Genomic DNA, 18,564 nt, shown 5'->3' with positions numbered 1-18,564 from the left:
GACCCTTTATAGGAAGCAGATACGTATTAGCCACGCTTGGCTTTTTCGATGTGTCTTTAGTTTTCCCTTTTACCATCATAAGGGACTGATATTTGAAATACCCAAACAGTGCTAAGATGATAATACTCCTGTAATACAAATAAACTACAATTTTTATATCCTGTGATTACATAGGTTGAAAGAGGTCTTCATAGGTCATCTAGGACAGTCTCCTGCTCAGTACAGGTCCAGTTAGAGCAGGTTGCTCAGGGCCTTGTCCAGTTGAGTTTTGAGCATCTCCAGTGATATTTCAATCTCTGTGAAATGTGTTTTCTGGATTCTCCTAGAACCCTCAGTTAGTTTCATTTTATGACTGAAGAAAGTGTTGTTACATAAACAATGAAATTGGTTTGTTCCTCCTAAGTGCCATTTCTGTGGTTAGTAATGAAAGCCAAATCTCTTATTTCCTTTCTTAGTTTCTCAACAAACTGGGCAAGGAGCCTCAAGCTTTAGTAGACTTTGAAACATACTGTTTTCTTAACTTCTTCTCCCCCCCCCCACATAATTTGTCACTTTAATATTGGGCTTATAGACTTTAGCTTAAGATCAGTAAATTCAAATAGTACCTTTGAATACCTGCTGACTCATGAATCTGTTTTCCCCAGTCTCAGAATGATCATGTAATTTATATAGTACTTACATGACTCTTCAAGATTAAAGCAAGATAGAAAACAAGGATATTCTTAGTGATTACAGTAAAGACCAATCATATTCTTAGATTATGTAGATATTCACTACTGAAATATCATGACAGAAACTGGGAGCTTCAGTTTACTTATAAACAACTACTATATACTATTTCCATGGTTTTTGTTACCTTTTTAGTTCTCAAAGCAGGATTGCTTAAACAAGGAAGGTGGAAAATGTAATACAAGTGCGTTTATTTTCTAAACTGTTTTGTTCAAACACTTGCAAGTTGTTAGCAGCTCTGCAAGGTGTTTGGAAGCTTGATACTGTGACAGAGTAGTAAAATGAAGGATGAAGTTTTCAGATGTGGATTATTAAAGTTTAGTGTTAGCTCATCAATGTTTCTTTTTAATGAAATTTCTGAGCATCTGCATTTAATTATTCTCAGTAAAGAAGAGGGCAAGACTAATGATAATGCGAAAATACAGTTTTTGTAGCATTACAGACATACCTCAATGGGAGATGTACAGGCTTGGAATATTCTCCTGGGGACTAAACTCACACTTTTTCATGGTATGGCCGTGCAAACTCTGCTAGTATAACATAAAATAGGGTGGGAGCTAATGAACTTGCGCAACTGCTGAGGAATTACTTGTTGAGCCAGAGTCAGGAACAATAACAACACTCCAACTGAGAGATTTGGAGGGTCTTTTTCTACTTAGCTTTGAGTTTCTGTAACTCTAATTCTGCAGCCCTGGCTGTTCATCTGCAGTGGGCGAGAGATTCCTTCCACTACGTGTATTAAAGGTATGTAATAATATTGCAGGGCTCTGGAAGTTGACCCTAGCACGCCAGGAGTCCCTGGTGGGCATGGCGTAGATGGACTGCTTTGGCAAGCTGACCTGTTCTTAGTTTTTGGATTCATGCTTTTCTTTCTGTGTTATGCTGTAATCTTAATTCCTGGTAGAAGGTGGGCAACTCATGCTCATAGGAGCTTAAGTTATTAGACTTTTCTAGTCTGACTTAGGGTTGGTTTGTTTGTTTGTTTTTTGTTGTTGGGTTTTATTTTTTTTTCCAAGACAAATTTCACTGTATTTCACATATGCATCTTTGCGGTATGGTTAATCTTAAATGCTTGGTAGCTTGGATTTAACTTTCCTTCCCCCTCCTTAAGGAGACAGGGAAATGCATACATTTACTGGCTGATTCCTTTAAATTATTTTGACATTTCAGGATCTGGAATATCTTTGTGTAACAGAACTTAATTTCTTAAATTTTATATTCTGTCTCCTGTTTCTTGAATGCTGTGGTACAAATAATGCCCAACATCTACCATGGTTGATTGTGAAGTTAAAGGTGTTTGAAGTCTAATGTCCTTACTTGTGGGAGAAGGTAACACATTAGTAAAGCCTTAGTCTGTTATGTTATGTTAGCCTTATGTTATGTTATGTAAAGCCTTAGTCTGTTATGTTAGCCTTAGCCTTAGTCTGTGTTGCTGATATCACTCTTGGAACTCCAGCAGATAGAATGCAAATCTGGTAATTTTCTCTTTATAGGACCCCCCTCAAGGAGGGAGACTTGGCTTTCTGTTTGGGATGGGAGAAAAAGAAAGATGGGATATTTGTGTAACAGACGAATAGTTGGTAGGATGTGGTCATAAGGTGGCTTTGGAGCGTTACACTAAGTAAGAACATTTGCCTGCCTGTATTTCTTCAGTACCATTGGCCTGTCAAGTGATTTAATAATTGCTGTGTGAAATATAATTAAACTGAGGGTTTTTTTTTAATGCTGTTATTGTTCAATATGAATTTTAACCATCACAGGATTTGAATTATAAGGTGACAGTGTTTTGTGGACATGGAAAACTTCTGCCTCCTGGAATCACCATATGCAGGTGTTTCTGCAGTGTTTAAGACTTTTTTTTTTTTTTCTTCTGCAGAACCATCTTGCATCTGATAGACTAATAAATTTTACCTGTGTTCTGTGTGTTGATCTCAGACTTATGTTTTGATTGGCTAAAAGTGTATATTTAGGATCAGGTATGAACAGTTTTAATTTTATACGTTCATTAACTTCTGTAGAACTAATTATATAGTTACTGTTGTACTTAGATGTTTTTTGGCTTAGACTCTGCTAAAGCATTACTAAAAAAACTGGCTAGGAAAATCTGTATGTATTACGAGTTAGGAGGGCAGATCTGGGTTTTGGGGGGGGGGGGGCGGCAGGTTGTTTTCTTTTTGATCTAGTTTCTAAATAATATTTTGGAATGCTTTGAGCAAGCAAAAACCCAACACCAATATCATGGATCAGTATATTTTTATGAAAAATGCTATAACATCAAGATGAGGTTCAAGTGTAAATTTCCCAACTAAGCCTTGTATTTCAAATTCAACATGTAGTGAGTGCAAAGTGTGAATATAAAAATGATTGTACTGGATTAAATAAAAGGCCAGTCTGTTCTAGCAGCATGCCTCTGATAGCAAGCAGTAATGAATGCTTAGGGAAAAGTGCAAAAACAAGGCAAACATGATGTTTATGCTATTTGACTACCTTACTGCACACTGCTGTAACCTGACAGCTTGAGCTTTTTGGTTTTCCTTTTGATCATGGCTTAAATTTATACAAGATACCTTCTTTCTTCTAATAGCTTCCCCTCCAAACTCTGACTGATTTCCTACAATTCTTTCCTTTTGAACTTTCAATATATTGTCTTTTAATTGTTGTCTTACAGTCAGTAAAGACTTTACTCTTTCTGTTAAAAAGAAACTAAGCTGCAACCAACTTCTTCGTATTTTTGTAGTTCCTCTTTTGAATTTAACCTTAGTGATGGTGTACTTCTCACTTTTATTGTTTCTGCAGAGATAGTGAATTGAAATACCCTATGATTCATGAGCAGTCATGGATGGTGTCTTCTATTTAGTCTTCACATAACACCCCCAATTTAAAGTTTTCCAGTCTAAACTGGTTAAGCAAAGAATTCATATAATCTCACTTCTAGAGGAGTTGTCATTTTAAATCATCTGCGGTTCTGCATTTAGCAGCTTTCCTTGCTTCTTCAGTCTATTAACCCTTACAAAACCATTCTCATTTTAAGTGCCAGCAATGTGCTTCCATTTTGATTGAAATGAAGTCTGTCTTGTTTATAGAGGAACAGTCTGTTCCAGAAGTTTCCTCCTTTTTTCTTACAATATTTTCCCAGCCATACATTTGGTTATTAGTCTTCAAAAGGTACCTAAATTGCATAAGCTTCACATCTACATTTTATTTAGCATGATAGATGAACTCATCTTATAAATTTTTTGCTTGTTTTAAAAACATTTCTGGAGTAGAAGTAATTTTTCAGTTTGGATAAAGAATAGCATTATTTGTCTTTAAAATGCTGTAAGTACATTTGATATATGAATGTTGTGGAAAACTGTATACACTTGAATCTTTCTCTTTAGAAAGATCTGAACCCCTGGAGCTATTCTAATACTGTTTTGCAATGAATGAATGAAAAATTGCTTGGAACAGAAGTCATACTATCTTCCATCTCTTTATTTACCTTTTTTATTTTATTATTGACAGATAATGGGTATCATTTCCTATTTTAATAGGACTTCTGGCTTTCATAGTGGGAAAGGGGAATACTTGCCTCAGAGTGTCTTAAGGCATTGTTTTCAGGGAAGTGTTTTCAACAGTAATATATACCAATTTCACAATATTTATGTATTTTCTTCTAATGGGAAATCGTATTATTTTTGTATGAGGGTACACTAAGGGAGTTGAACCAGACTGTGCTAATGTTGTTTTTGTCAGGCCAGGCTAGAAACCACAGCTGGTTTTATATTGCCTCTTGAGTAATACAGTCCTGGTCCAGAGCAGAGAGTTGGTGCACACTATAGTTGTTGTCTGGCCCACCTCTGGGTTTTATTTCTGCAGAACAAATGGCAAAGCTGTTTTTTAACCTGTGTCTTTCCAAGGCGTGTGGTTGGGATATGGCTGGATGCACATACAGTGGCAGAATTTTCACAGTGCTCTTGAATCTTCCAGTTCGGATATTACCTACAGTACTGCTCTTTGGATCAGCGGCAGTAGGGTGGGATTCTGTCATTTGTATTTTGTGGACTAGATCTTTGTACTAGCCTTCAGTTATCTTTCAAGTTGCTGATAAAACAAAATCAGGAAGAGCCTTAGAGCTGATTTCTTCAGAATGGGATTGTATCAAAGACTGTCTGTTCATCATGTGATGGAGGTTGTAGAACTGCCTGCAATAAAACTGTGTGCATCTTTTCTGCACACAGTTATCCCACTGTGATGAATATTAGAATAAGAGAGCCTTTGTTTAACCCAAAAAGGGTTTTGCAGAAAATTCTTTCATGTGAAAGCTGCCATTTTTCTATAATGTTTTGAAAATTGACGTGGTGGAAAACAGAAAACAAACCTTATTATTGTGAAAACTTTCTCAAGCTATGCTAAATTTTTTTAATAAGCTTTTTAATTTTAGTTGGGATGTTTAGTTTTAGTGAACTTTATTCCATTTTTCATTCACTTCATTAAGAATGCCAGTCCTCCAACATAAATCTTTCTCTTTCTGCCTCTTGCAGCTAGAGTTTGTAGAATTCAGTGTCAGCAGTGGATGCCCTGATCTAAAGGAAGGCTTTGGGATACTTTAGCTTGAGGATGTTTCTTAGAAGTGATGGAACGATGGAGTGACAGCTAGTTAGCTCACAAATTTCACGTATTCTAGACTTCAGGTAGCAAAGTTGAGGCTACTTCCAAAAACAATGCCACTGGAAGGTGATGTTTCATTGTACCAGTCCATTTTATTTGATGGACATCTGCAGCACACTGTGTGGATGGCCTTCCCCACTGCCAAGCACACCGATGACTTGCATTCAGCCTGTTGTGTACCAGCATCACGTGTTCTTCTCTGCAAAGCTATCTTCTACCATTTTGTCCTCCAGCCCACGCTAGTGTGAGGAGTTATTCTGCCACAGGTGCAAGTCTTTGCATTTGCCTTTATTAAACTGGATGGGGTGTCTGCCAGTCAAGGTCACTCTGGCTGGCATCCCATCCCTCCGGCACATGAGTTGCCTCTTCACCCTCTCCAACTTGGTGTTGTCCGTGCACTTCCTGAGGTCACATTCTATCCTGTTTTCCAGGTGGTTGATGAAGATACTAAATGATGTTTATTCCAATGTTGGCCTTGAGAAATGCTGCTCATAGCTGGTTTACCAGTTACACTTCAGGCTGTTGAGCTCTCTTCTTTGAGCCTGATGGTGACTTTAAGCCACTTTTCCAGCGACTTTCTAGTCTGTTTTTTCAGTGTAGTGTAGAACAAACTATATGTTTGTTCCAATTATGATGTGATAGGAGCTAAGCAGAAACACAGTTATTTCATGCAAGTGTTAAAAACTGAGAACTAAAGCCTGAAATAGCAAGGGATCTGTATTGCTTCTTTGTTAAAAGAGTTTGTTCAGCGTTTCTGAGAAACCACATCCTTTTGAAATATCTTGGGTTGGGAACCAGAGTTACTTTCAAAAAAGTAGACAGTCGTTCTCAAGTAAATATCTCTTTCTTCCAAGATAGTTTCATGGACTTTCTATGACAGAGGTTTTGGTAGTTAACTGATAATTTCCAGGATTCTTGAGTCACATCCTATTTGAATTTTCTGGTCTTTTTAAAGATTTCGTATAGTCAGAGATGGTATGCATTTTTGTAGTGCGCTGGTTTTTCCATATCTTCTGCATGCAGATTTGCATAATGCAGTCATGCATTGTCAAAATAACTAGTTCAAGTATTATGTTTGTCATTATACATTGTCAAAGATATCTCCTCCTTCTACTCTTAGGCTAGGCTAAATTGCATCCTTATTTTTATAGCTAAATACATTTGGCATTGGTTTTTGTGACTTTATTATCTTTTTAGCTAAGTTATAAATGTGTAACTGGAGAATGTCTCAGTTACTGTGCTTGCAATAAAGAATATTTTTTTAGATGAGAATTGTAGTTCTTCAGCAAAATAAATATGTAAGGTTTTTTTGCAAACTTGGCTTTAGCACTGCAGATGTTTTGTACAATGAAAGTAGATTCTAATGTAGCTGTCAAACAGGAAAAGTAATGTTTGCTGGGTTTGTACCTTGACTTACTGGTGTGCCTAGAGTTGGAGGGGGAAAAAAAACCCCAAAAGTTGCACAGAACAAAGACTGATAGAGGAGGGACAATCATAATTGATATTCAGTTGTATTTTACATGTTCTTAATTATGTAGTGGGTAATATATTTTGAATTCCAGTCATTTTTCTATTTTCTGTTATAATTGCATATCAAACAATCTTTTAGTATTTTAAGTCTTTTTTTTGTGTATTAATTATATGCAGTAGCATCTGGTAAAACTGAATTATTTTACACTTCTTGCAACACCCTAATTTTTAGGAGCATGACAAGAATAACAGTGGGTACTTATCTCCTCTTACTGCAGGGAAATTTTTTACTAAAAAAGGACTTTTTTTCTTTTGCTTCTAGATCTTTCAAAGAACAGATTTACTGAAATTCCTCCTGATGTCTGGCTGTTTGCACCACTGGAAACTTTAAATTTGTATCACAACTGCATCAAATCCATTCCAGAATCTATTAAAAACCTGCAAATGCTTACCTACCTTAACATTAGGTGAGTAATGCTTGTAATTTTTGGTCTTTATATACCTTACCTCATTGGAGAGGTGGCATTCTACTTCATCAGATCATTGAGTGCCCCTGTGCCGTCATTTTTGCCCAGCTAGATAAAATTATTCTGTGGTTTGTTTGCCTTATCCTTGGTGTTTTAAGGCCAGCAGTTGTTGCTTCCTTTGTGGGAAGGCATTGACAGCATTACGAAATTTCAGTCAGTAAACTATGGAGATAAGGAGAGTTTACAAAGTTTTCTTTGTTTTTAATGTTATGCAGACAGACAATGTTTAGAAACTACATGTGTAAAAAAAAAAAAAAAAAAAAAAAAATTTGCTTCTCTCAAGAGGGTAGATGACTCTGGCTAGAAGGCCCTACTCATTTTGCACATTATTTACATTATTCATTGCTGTATTGCTGTTCTTAAACTTGGAAAACATATGGTTGCATCTTCTCAGGAGAACAGAAGATTAATATGAGCTCTGGAAGGAGAGGGAATCTAGAAGAACACTCCCATAAAGAGCCAAGACATTGTTTTCAACAATATTCCTTGTTTCTTATATTGATTGCATCAAGTCCAAAACAGTCTTCTCAGCTAAGAGCTATTTAACATGTGAGATTTGGTTCCATAATTTATTTTGAAAGAACTTTTAACTGATCCTTGGAAAAAAAAAAGTAAAAAAACCCCAACCAACCAACCAAAAAACCCAAAAGACACCCCCCCACCCCAACCAACCAACCAACCAACCAACCAAACTATGTCTCAAAATCTGCAAATATCAGTACTTATAGTGATAATTTAAGAGTAGTCTGTTCTGTGGGAATTCTAAAGAGGATTAATAATATGATAAAACTCAGTGTTTTCTGAAAGAAATTTGGCCTAACTTTCTTCACAAAGCAGCAACAGCCCATTTATCTTTTGATGGTAATTGAGGTGCTGAATACAATTCCTTATACAGAAATAAAGTAGCATGTAGTTCTAACTGGGTGTTGCATGTTACTTCAAGAGTTGACTCTTCTAATAATCATTTGCCTTACTGTGCTTTGTCTTCATTTTTGTGCTAATGTCTGAGGACTGTTTTCACAGTGCATGAACATGTGGACTACAGTAGTTGAAGAACAGGCTAAAATCCTGGCTTACTAGTTTCAGTATTTTGTTACAGAAGAAAACCACATGATCTCAAATTCTAATTTTGGATTCAGATGACTGAAGTAATGTATTGTGCAATTCATAGTAAAGTAGGCAGCTCTTTAAAAAAAAAAAAAAAACAACAAACCAAACCAACAAACAAAAAACAAACAAAAAATCCACAACCAAAAACCACAAAAACAAAAAAAACCCCCAAACCCCAGAGGAAATTAAGTGATGCAGAGAATGACTGTTTCACTGCCACATTTTTATAATCAATTAAAAAATTTACTTGCACATTATATTTTTGCTTCTTATGCTCTCCAACCAAAGAAGCCTGTCATATCTGCCTGAAATAGAACATAAAGAGAGACTTACTGCATACCTACATCCAAAACTTATTTGTATTGTTTGCTTAGAATTAACAGAATAAATAAATTACTTTTATAAAGATACTGATAGAATTTTACTGTCATTTTATGGTGTTAAAATTGCAGTACTTCTTTGAAGCTGAAATATTGCAAGGACATAAATTTATTTTTGTTGGTTTTGCAGTCCTATAAACTGTAGTCATGGAGAAAAATAATGTAAAAAGCTTTGGTTTAAATATGAAAACAGTGCTCTGATACATATCAATTAAACAGTGAAACTTCTGGGTCTTCATATAGTGTGAACACAAATGTCAACACTTAAAAGTTTTTTTTTTGTTTTTGTGTTTTTGTTTTTTTGTTGTTTGGTTTTGTTTTTTAATAGAACTTCTGGCCTCTATACAATTCTACTTAGAGCAACAGCAATTACTGAATTTTTTTTACTTTTATGTATGAAAGGAATTGCTTTCATACTACATCTGAACAAGCTGGTTTTCCAATGGTTTTGTTAAATGTACAAGTACCTTATTAGAAAAATTCTGTGTATTTCTGGTAGTGGCAGTCTGCAGTTGGTAGTTTTTCCAATATGGATTTAAATCAAATTGTCAGTAACAGTGTATTTCTTGTGTACAAAGCAGACATACGTGCATGCAGTTGGAAAATGATATACACAAAAGAAATCAATTTTAATTAAAACTTTCCTTCCAGGCTATTGCTGTGCAAAGTAATAAATAAATGTTAAGAGCTTTCTGCGATGGCTCAGGAGTGACATGACCACATGACATGAGAAGCCTTGTATAAAGTTCTGGTTTGCTGAAAACATTAACTTTATATTGGTAGACTGTCAGATCAGGTGGTCCTTCTGAAGGTATCAGAAAGCAGAATAAAAGCAAACATCAAACATATTATTTAACAGATTTCTCTGTATGTTTTAGTGTTAGATTGAGTTATAGTACCTACTCATTTCATCAAGCGAGATGGGGACCTAAAATTCACATATGAGAGAGGCTTTATCTGGTAAGGAATTCACGATGGAGATTGTAGCTTAAATTTAGATGAAATTGTGATAGGTGGAGAATATCTTCTGGAATAGGAGAAAAGTTGTACAATGTGCATCTCGGACTCCCTGTCAGGCTTAAAAAGATGATCATAATCTCTCCTTGCTTGTTCATTTTTCTTTCTTTCAAGTCGAAATCTTTTATCAACGTTGCCAAAATACCTGTTTGATCTTCCACTTAAAGTTCTGGTTGTCAGTAATAATAAGCTGGTCTCCATTCCAGAAGAAATTGGAAAGTTGAGAGACCTAATGGAGTTGGTAAGTACAATTGTGAACCATTTTACTAAGTAAACTTAAACTATAAGCAGTTTATTTATGGTATAAGAAAAATATAAATTAATTTTTTAAATATAGAACTACAAAATGTAAATTAAGTTACTGCTTTTTCTTAGTGTTTGAGCTCAAATTACAGGTGTAATATATTGTAGAGTTTAAAAACTGGGGTTAAACACAAATCAGTATGTTGGGTTAACTAAAGCTTAAGGGGTTCATAAATAGAATTGCTCTTCAGATTATTTTGAGTCCTTCACTTGTATGTTGTTAAAAATGGTGAATTTTTCTGTTTATCTTCCTTACAGTAATCATAATTCTATTTATTTTTCTTATATGTTATCAGGAATCTTCTTTCCAGCTGAAGAGTTCATCACTGTTTATTCTGTACTCTTATACAAGTTATGCCATTCAATTGTTGTTGTCTTGTTCTGTGGTTTGTGTGTGTGTGTGTGTCCCTCTTTCTGCTATTCCTTTATTTGGATTGGAGTGAATAGAATGTTGTGTGATATTCACAGTTTGTGTCTGTACAACATGATTTTATCCTATGGCTTACTAAAGTTGTGTGCTTTGTCATCCATCACTTTCTCTATATTTCTTAATATTCTTAATATTTTATTAATACCCTGTGTTAAGCTCACGTGTTTTGGAGAACTATGCACAATTATTCACCAACCTGGCACTTGGACTATGTCTGATCCCTCCCCCCCCCCGATTACTTTGGTCATTGCAAGCAATCCTTACCCTGTTTTCCGAGTAGCTGTTTATGCCCTGGAGGTTTCTTTTAACATGACCTAATTTCTGAGCTATAAATCAACATTATTTTTTAATTTACAAGTAATATGAGAGATTCTGAATGTTTGTGAGGCTTTTCTAGTGTCCTCTACTCTTTGGTGAGAAATTCTTTATGCTCACTTCAATGTCATAGGATTTCAAGGTGGGATCACTGCTATTGTTTACAGGAAGTGAATGTTTTTCAGAATTGCAGTTGTGATATTTTTGGCTTATTTTTCAAAATTGTCAAACGAAGAATGCATGCTTGATGACACAGATTAAGGATATACTAGAGTTTCATTCCAGTACCTGTGTTATACTTGTTTAGAACATAAGTAATATATATATGTAAAAAAAAAAAAAAGTTGACAACTACGTCACACGCTAGAAAGATGCTTTTAGGAAAGGAATCCCATCTTAAATTTGGTGACGTGGACCAAGAAGAACCTGCAATAGATACACAACAGTTGATCACAAGCAGCCTGTGCTTTCTGAGACATCCAGCTATGTGCAGACATTGTGTCTGCCAAAAGTAGATGAGCGATGCCTAAGCTGAAGCTCTGGAAGTGTGTAGTGGAGAAGGAGGCTGCGTTTGTCTGGTTAAGGCCTGGCTTCTGGTTACTGACAAGGCTTGCCTTTAAAATCAACTTCCAGTTTTTCATCAGATAGACTAGGTAACAATGATAGATATCTAGGAAACGAGTCTCTGAAGTCAATTTTATTGAATTGGAAATAAAAAAAGGTTAGAAGTGGTCATATCAATGTGATCGACTCAATCTGGACTACATAAATGTTAAATTAGTGGCAGAAATAGCTGTAGTCTGTGTTCACTTGGTGCAGCTTTGTCACCCTCTAGTGCTTGTATCCAAAAAGTTGGTGAGCCTGCTATTGCTCTTTGTAAATTTTTAGCTGCATGGATTTGTTCAAGGTTTTTTAAGGAAGAAGAATGTTTATAAAAGGAGCAGAATGCAAATCATTTGCCAGCAGTAGCACAAGAACTTTTTAACTGATATGGGAACTACACCAGGAACTCCTGATTCCTAGGCTACCGTTTTAATCTCAAAACCATTCTTTCATCATTCATCGGTTTAACTTTTTGAATTGAGTTTCTGAAACATGAATCACTAAATACTGAAGAAATGGCGAGATCTGTTCTGGTACTTCTTCCCTTTGTGGAAAAAACCAAGAAAGATAGGATTACTTTTTTTTAATGGTATGCTTTATAGTAGTTTTGATAGCAGTTTTCCTTTGTTTAATTTCATTTAAGATGTTCAGTTAATTTATTAATTATATTTTTCTTAGGATATTAGCTGCAATGAACTTCAGGTTCTTCCCCAGCAGATAGGAAAATTGCAGTCACTTAGAGAATTAAACATGAGAAGAAATAACCTCCATATGTTGCCAGATGGTAAGCTACTAGTCTTCATTTCTTTGATGTAGGTAAATTAGGTAAAGTGTTAAGAAGATACCTGATTTTTTTTTCTTTCCCCCAATGCAGAATTAGGAGACCTTCCCTTGGTAAAGCTGGATTTTTCTTGTAATAAAATTACAGAAATTCCAATTTGTTACAGAAAGTTACGTCACTTACAAGTTATAGTTTTGGATAACAATCCAATGCAGATACCACCAGCACAGGTTAGTATTAAAGCATTCTAGTTCAAAAATTTGCACTAGGATCTTAAGAAAGAGGAAGCTGTTCTAAGTTATGCCAATCAGGTTTTCTTTTTTTTTTTTTAGCTGTATTTGTCCTAGTGGGAAGTTGTGGGTACAAACTCAGTGTAGGAAGTATTTGTTGGGGTGCGTTTTCAAAAGACATGCCAAAAGACATGCCATGTCAAAAGACAATTAAGATTTTTTTTTTCTTCGTTTGTTTCCCAACAGATATGTCTAAAGGGTAAAGTACATATATTTAAATTCCTCAGCATTCAGGCATGCCTCAGAATAGATAAAAAACCAGATTCTTTGGATCTTCCATCATTAGGTAAACGAATCCCCTCCCAGCCACTCACAGACAGGTGAGTAGTGGGGTTTTTGTTTTATTTTACTTTAGCATTTGATATGAAGTGATCTGGTTACTACAGATAATAGGTGTAATTGCAATACAGATAAGAACAATTGTTCTTTATTTAGGAGTCATAGTATTTATTTTCTAAGGTTGTGTTACTGGAAGCTTAATTGGCTCATCTGAGTTGCTATGAAAAATTTTCATTGTATGTGCTAAAGATTTGGAAATTGGAACAAAGATGTATTTTAAATTTGTTTATTGGAAAATGTAGCTATTTATTTCACAAACAGATATGTCAAAACAGTAGATGAGAAGTTCCTATAATGTCCTGAATATAAAGTTAGTCTGTTGGATGGAAAGTCTGCCTCCCACATATATTTTAAGGGAAACTCACTTAAACATCAGTGAAATACTATGGATTTCTTTATTAGATCAGTCGAGGTCAAAAAGTGCAGAATATTTTGTTGGACTTCTGTACTGAGTAGCTCTTGAGTAATTAAATGGGAATGTTTTTGTATCTTCTGTTATCAGTTGGCTTGCCAGTGGAAACCATATGGAACAATACTGTCTTTTTGCCTATTTTCTTAAAAAGCCACATGCAACTTGTGCCTCTCTGTGTTCAAGGCTGAAGGAAAGGTGAAAGTTACAAATAAAGCTACACAAAACCATCTGAACAGTCAGATTCTGTCCATGGTCTTGGTACTGTGCCATAGGGAATTAGTCCACAGTGTCTGCAGATCGCTCCTAAATGCTCCTAAAAACTGCGGTCCACAACTGCTCCCCGAAAGCCTCCACTGAACTTAAGGCCTACAACTAAAATGTATTGCAAAGGAACAAGGTCATGGGTATTACCGCTGTACATCGTATTTGTAGTAGTGAGAACTTGTTTAATGAAACTTTCCAGATAATCTTACGATGTAAACCAAGCTCCAGTGCACAGTTGGAAAGCACATCCTGCTGTTGCTGCCAATTTTATATCTTCGAAAGGCATAAATGTCGAGGAATTATTTCATAGATATTCAGGCAGAGTTAAACCATTATGATATGACAGTCTATTAGGGAATGTATATTTGCTACTAGTAGAAAACCACATCTGCCAGTAGAATTCAAGGAATTGTGTTTTTTCAGAGGAAGCCTTCTTTTCTGAAGATGGTATTTTGAATGAAATAAAACAATTCTAAAATTGCATAGATACAGAGAGAGTACTGTAATTGATCATTTCCCTTTTAACTTTGCTTTGATACTTTTTTCTTGAACAACTCCTGTAGGAGATTAAGAATTTGTTCTCTGCACATGGGGCATTGTGCAAAAATTCTGTATCAGCAACTGTAGATGAGTATAGAGAACATATTTTTAAAAGGATGTTTATTTTCTTTTAGAAAAGTGAAATTACTGTTTCTTTCATTCCTGTGTGGGTTTCTTGTGTTTCGGTTTTCTTAATGTAGCATGGAGGACTTTTATCCCAATAAAAATCACGGACCAGACTCTGGCATCGGAAGTGATAATGGGGATAAAAGGTTGTCCACAACAGAAGTGAGTATTGATATATTCAACAGTATATATGCTGTTGAATTTGTGTAATTTCTGGTTTTTAGAATTTTTTTGTTTTGTATTTTGTATCATTTGAGAAATACTTAACTAAGTTGCGTTTAACATTCTTTGAACTTCTGTAGAGTGGAGTTTAAACCATTAGACTGCTAGTATCAGACACAAATTATTTACATAATGCTTTGACTTTTCTGGTTAAGGTTCATTCCAGTCCAAATTTCATACATTTTAAAACTGAATTCTGACCTAAGGAATTATTTGGATCTTTTAATGTGTGAAGTGCATAATCCTTTTCTACACAAAGGACAAAATTTCTTTGAAACTTCCTTTTGTTATTAATGAAATGACTGTACTCAAGAAAACAAAAGTTTATTTGGACTAAACTTGAGTGTTGTATATGTTAGTAATCCTCACTGGTTAAATTTTAATAAAATTCTGGATGATCTGCTAGGTTTAAAGCAATGAACAAAAATCTCTACAAGTTATCTGTGTATTTGTAGAAATCTAGATTAAGGAGCTGTAATTAATAACAGTGATGTCAAAGCTGAATAGTGTAGAACAAAAGATTTTTGAAACTTAGAGAATTATTAAAAATGCAGAGTGATTGTTAGCGGGGAAAACCATAGAACAAGGAGTATTACTAGCTGGTGGGTTTTTTTTGTTTGCTTTTTTTTTTTTTTAAGAAAATTCCAAATGATTAGAAGTAAAGCTGTGGTTTTGCGGGGGTTTTTTGTTTGGTTGGTTTTTGTTTTGTTTTCAGTGGTCTAACAAGGGTCAGAGTAGTTGGAGGCTTTAGATAAGAAAGTACCTAAGTACAGTTTTCTTAGTCCACTGACTGGGACTGGACCTCTTTGAACAAAATACTGTATTTCAGTGTTATGTAATATACTGAGCAGTTGTCTGTCACTCCCTAAACTATGATTCCCTTAACCCCCCCCCCCCCCCCCCAAAAAAGCCCACCCACAAAAAGCCCTGTCTGCCTTGATGTTATTTTCTCTGTCCTGGGAGCCATCTCTCATGATAGGGTCAATTGCACTATAATTTGGGAGTTCTTAGCAAATCACATAATAATGTAATTTATATGTAAGTTCTGTATTAAATGTGACTGTCTTTGCAGCCATCTGATGATGATACAATCAGCCTTCACTCCCAGGTATCAGAATCAACAAGGGAACAGACATTAAGGAATGACAATCACGTAATGGGAAGTAAACTTGATCCACAGAAAGGTAATATCTGTTGTGCATCTGCCATTTTAGGTAGCAGAAATACTTTTGCTTAGGTAATCTAATATAAGAAAACTGCACAAAACAAAATGATCACATGTTGGCATTGTATTTTCATCATTTCAGAAAACAATGTAATAATCACAAATAGACAAGGCCAGAAAGAAAGAAAAATGATTATTTCTAGCTCAAGGAGATGTGATTTCATTGCTTTATCTCTATCTGACCTTTTTCATAAGTACTTATCTCTCTCAGGAATAACATTTGGTTTAGAGAACTGTTTAATATCATCTTTTCTATTCTTCATCAATCCTCACTAGACCAGGAGGTATATGATTACATTGATCCAAATGCAGAAGAAGGAGCTGTTCCTGAGCAAGGAGATGTACAGATTGGACCATTGCTGTCTTATATCAAGGTAGCATAGCTTGACAAAAGAAGAACTCTTCAGCAGGCTTGCCTTTTTTTTTAATTCAAGTCTAAGTTTATTTTTCATTCTGTGTAAGGAACGGGGAAAACATCCTGAGAAATCCCAGAAAATAGAACAGAATGAGGACTGGGGGGATGAAAAAAGGTAAATCTTCTGATCTTTTTTGGTAAGGTTCTACTGACAGTGGGGGGTGAGAGTAGTTTTATTTTAAGCTCCTGTGTATGGAGGAAAGAAATCTTATCTTGAACACATAGAGTGCTCCTTCTTGGACAGAAAATAAGCTTATAGGAAGCGCTCCTTAGTTATTGTCCAATAACGTAGCCATTTCTGTGTCTTGCTTTACTGAAGTCAGGCAAGTCATGAATGTTTAATTTTTCAGACTTCAGAAAGAACAGCTGCTGGCTGAAGATGATGATGAACTCAAAGAAGTGACTGACTTGAGAAAAATAGCAGCTCAGTTACTGCAGCAAGAACAAAAACACAGGTATTACAATATTAGTTGATAACTTGTGTTACAATTAATTTATTCTTTAACCTGCCTTACACCCAAAAGCTCTTGACACCTTATCATTTTGAGAACAGTTTTGTCCAGCTGTTAAAGTGACAGACCTGATACCTGTCCTGCGTTTCTTTTCATAAAATTGCTGTCTAGAGAAGCAGTGATATACCTCCCATGGAGAGGAAGAGATGAACGTGAAAGTCTCAGTTTCCTGGTTTGATGTATATTAACCTTTTTATACTTTTTTTTTCAAAGCAGTATACTTAAGTAGGCATAGTTAATGCTTATATTAAGTAGATTATTAGTAACGTGTTAAAATGACTTTATCTTAGTTTGTATGGGTTACAGAACCTGCGTACAGTTTGTTTGTGACTGGTTATTTTTATGCAAATACGAGGTAATTTAGGTACTTCCTCAATTCAGTCTGACATAAGATATAAATTTCCTATGGACTGAAGGGGAAATTTGTTCAAACATTATTCTGTCAAATGACAGAGCATATATATATATTCTAAATGTATATAAAAATAACTAATTTGAACAGTGTAAGTTCATTCTGATGAACTGCCTGACTTTCTCCAATTCATGTTGGGCATCACAACAGAATGATTCTTGAGAAGGAGCTGTAGAACAAGCAGCAGATTAAAGGAATATAATAGAACAAGTTAACAACTGTGTAAAAGGAAGAGCAGGACGAATACCTGGAGTTGCATAGGATGTGGAGAGGCTAGGATAGGAGCCATGTTCTCTCTGGTTCCTTTACCAAGCAGGCAAATAACCAGTGAGGTACTTTGGTGACAGTAAGCTCTTTCAGGAAAGGTATAAGTTGTAGTTAATAGTAGTTCATTAACTAAAATAGTTCATTACAGTTGTTCATTATCCCACAGTAATGGATTTAACTTCATACCAGCTTAAATACTATTTTTGTTTCTTTTGAATTTCTGTGTAATGATGAGATTCTGCACTGCTGGTTTTCTTTTAAGATAGTTGAAATACATGTGAAGCCCTCAGAGAAATTGATATCCTGATACTATGAACTGCAGAGCTTTAAAAATTCACCAGTGTTTTATACTAGTTAAATAAAATAGCAGTAGTGTGTATGTGGAGAAAAGATAAAAGAGGTTTTACTTAACTCCATGCAGTGTATTTAAGAATTGGTTGTTCATGTTGGGAAGGGAAAAATAAGAATGAAATCTTAATGCTAATACATTCTTATTACAAAAAGTATTGCAAAAAAGACCGGGAATGCTAAATTTTCTCATAGTAATTTATTAATAAAGAGACAATAAGTGTGTTTTTCTTATTATTTTTTATATGATGGTTATTTATATTGCATGTGGGTCTTGTTTGATTAGTTTTAATATTTCCTGGTTATCTAATAATTTGAAATACCAAGCCACTCCTCTTCTGAAGTACTGCAATGTAAATTTTACTCGTCATATCTTGTTGTATCTTAATGCAGCGATCTTGCTAATGGTTTTGCTTTGCTCTTGAATTGTTCAGACATATGCAATCTTATTAGTTGTGAAGTTTTACTTCCTAGTTTAGCATTTATGTTTTAAAGCTTGCTTATGTATCTTTAAGTACCTGAGGGCAAAATCAACTCTGATATAAAATTTAGCCCTGATTTTGAATCCATAGTTTTGTGAATTTATAATTTCTTGTCATAAACAGCAATAAGAATAATATTTAGAAGACTAGTGAAGATATTTCTGTGTTTATTTGTGGAAAATATGTTTAATCTGAGTAAAGAGAATCCTCAGAAAAGTGGGCATCACAAAATAATTTCTTACTAATCATATTTCTGTTCGTTCAGTGTGTTTGTTTTTTTTAAATATTATGCAGTCTCTTTTCTTTTTGCTTGCTATGCTAATGAATTCCCTGTCCTCTCCCATCAATCTGTCCTGCTTCCTTCTTCCGTCTTTGGCTTTGGTGTACATGAAATA

The 18,564-nt window shown here is 35.1% G+C and overlaps 1 protein-coding gene across 2 annotated transcripts in view; it reads left to right on the top strand.

Annotated features, from left to right (window-relative positions):
• Window positions 1-18,564, top strand: part of LRCH2 (leucine rich repeats and calponin homology domain containing 2) — a 51,911-nt gene that overhangs the window by 11,582 nt on the left and 21,765 nt on the right. For both annotated transcript variants that reach the window (XM_075512923.1, XM_075512921.1), the window contains exons 2-11: window positions 7,172-7,316; window positions 9,998-10,124; window positions 12,213-12,318; window positions 12,409-12,545; window positions 12,792-12,925; window positions 14,361-14,448; window positions 15,581-15,692; window positions 16,010-16,107; window positions 16,196-16,263; window positions 16,499-16,603. In XM_075512923.1, coding sequence (XP_075369038.1) covers window positions 7,172-7,316; window positions 9,998-10,124; window positions 12,213-12,318; window positions 12,409-12,545; window positions 12,792-12,925; window positions 14,361-14,448; window positions 15,581-15,692; window positions 16,010-16,107; window positions 16,196-16,263; window positions 16,499-16,603 — 1,120 coding nt within the window. The remainder of the gene's footprint in view (window positions 1-7,171; window positions 7,317-9,997; window positions 10,125-12,212; window positions 12,319-12,408; window positions 12,546-12,791; window positions 12,926-14,360; window positions 14,449-15,580; window positions 15,693-16,009; window positions 16,108-16,195; window positions 16,264-16,498; window positions 16,604-18,564) is intronic.

Source organism: Mycteria americana, chromosome 10 (assembly GCF_035582795.1).
Source record: "Mycteria americana isolate JAX WOST 10 ecotype Jacksonville Zoo and Gardens chromosome 10, USCA_MyAme_1.0, whole genome shotgun sequence".
In the NCBI taxonomy this organism is placed as follows: Eukaryota; Metazoa; Chordata; class Aves; order Ciconiiformes; family Ciconiidae; genus Mycteria; species Mycteria americana.
Note: the sequence above shows the minus strand (reverse complement) of the source record. Positions and strands in the feature narration are given on the sequence as shown.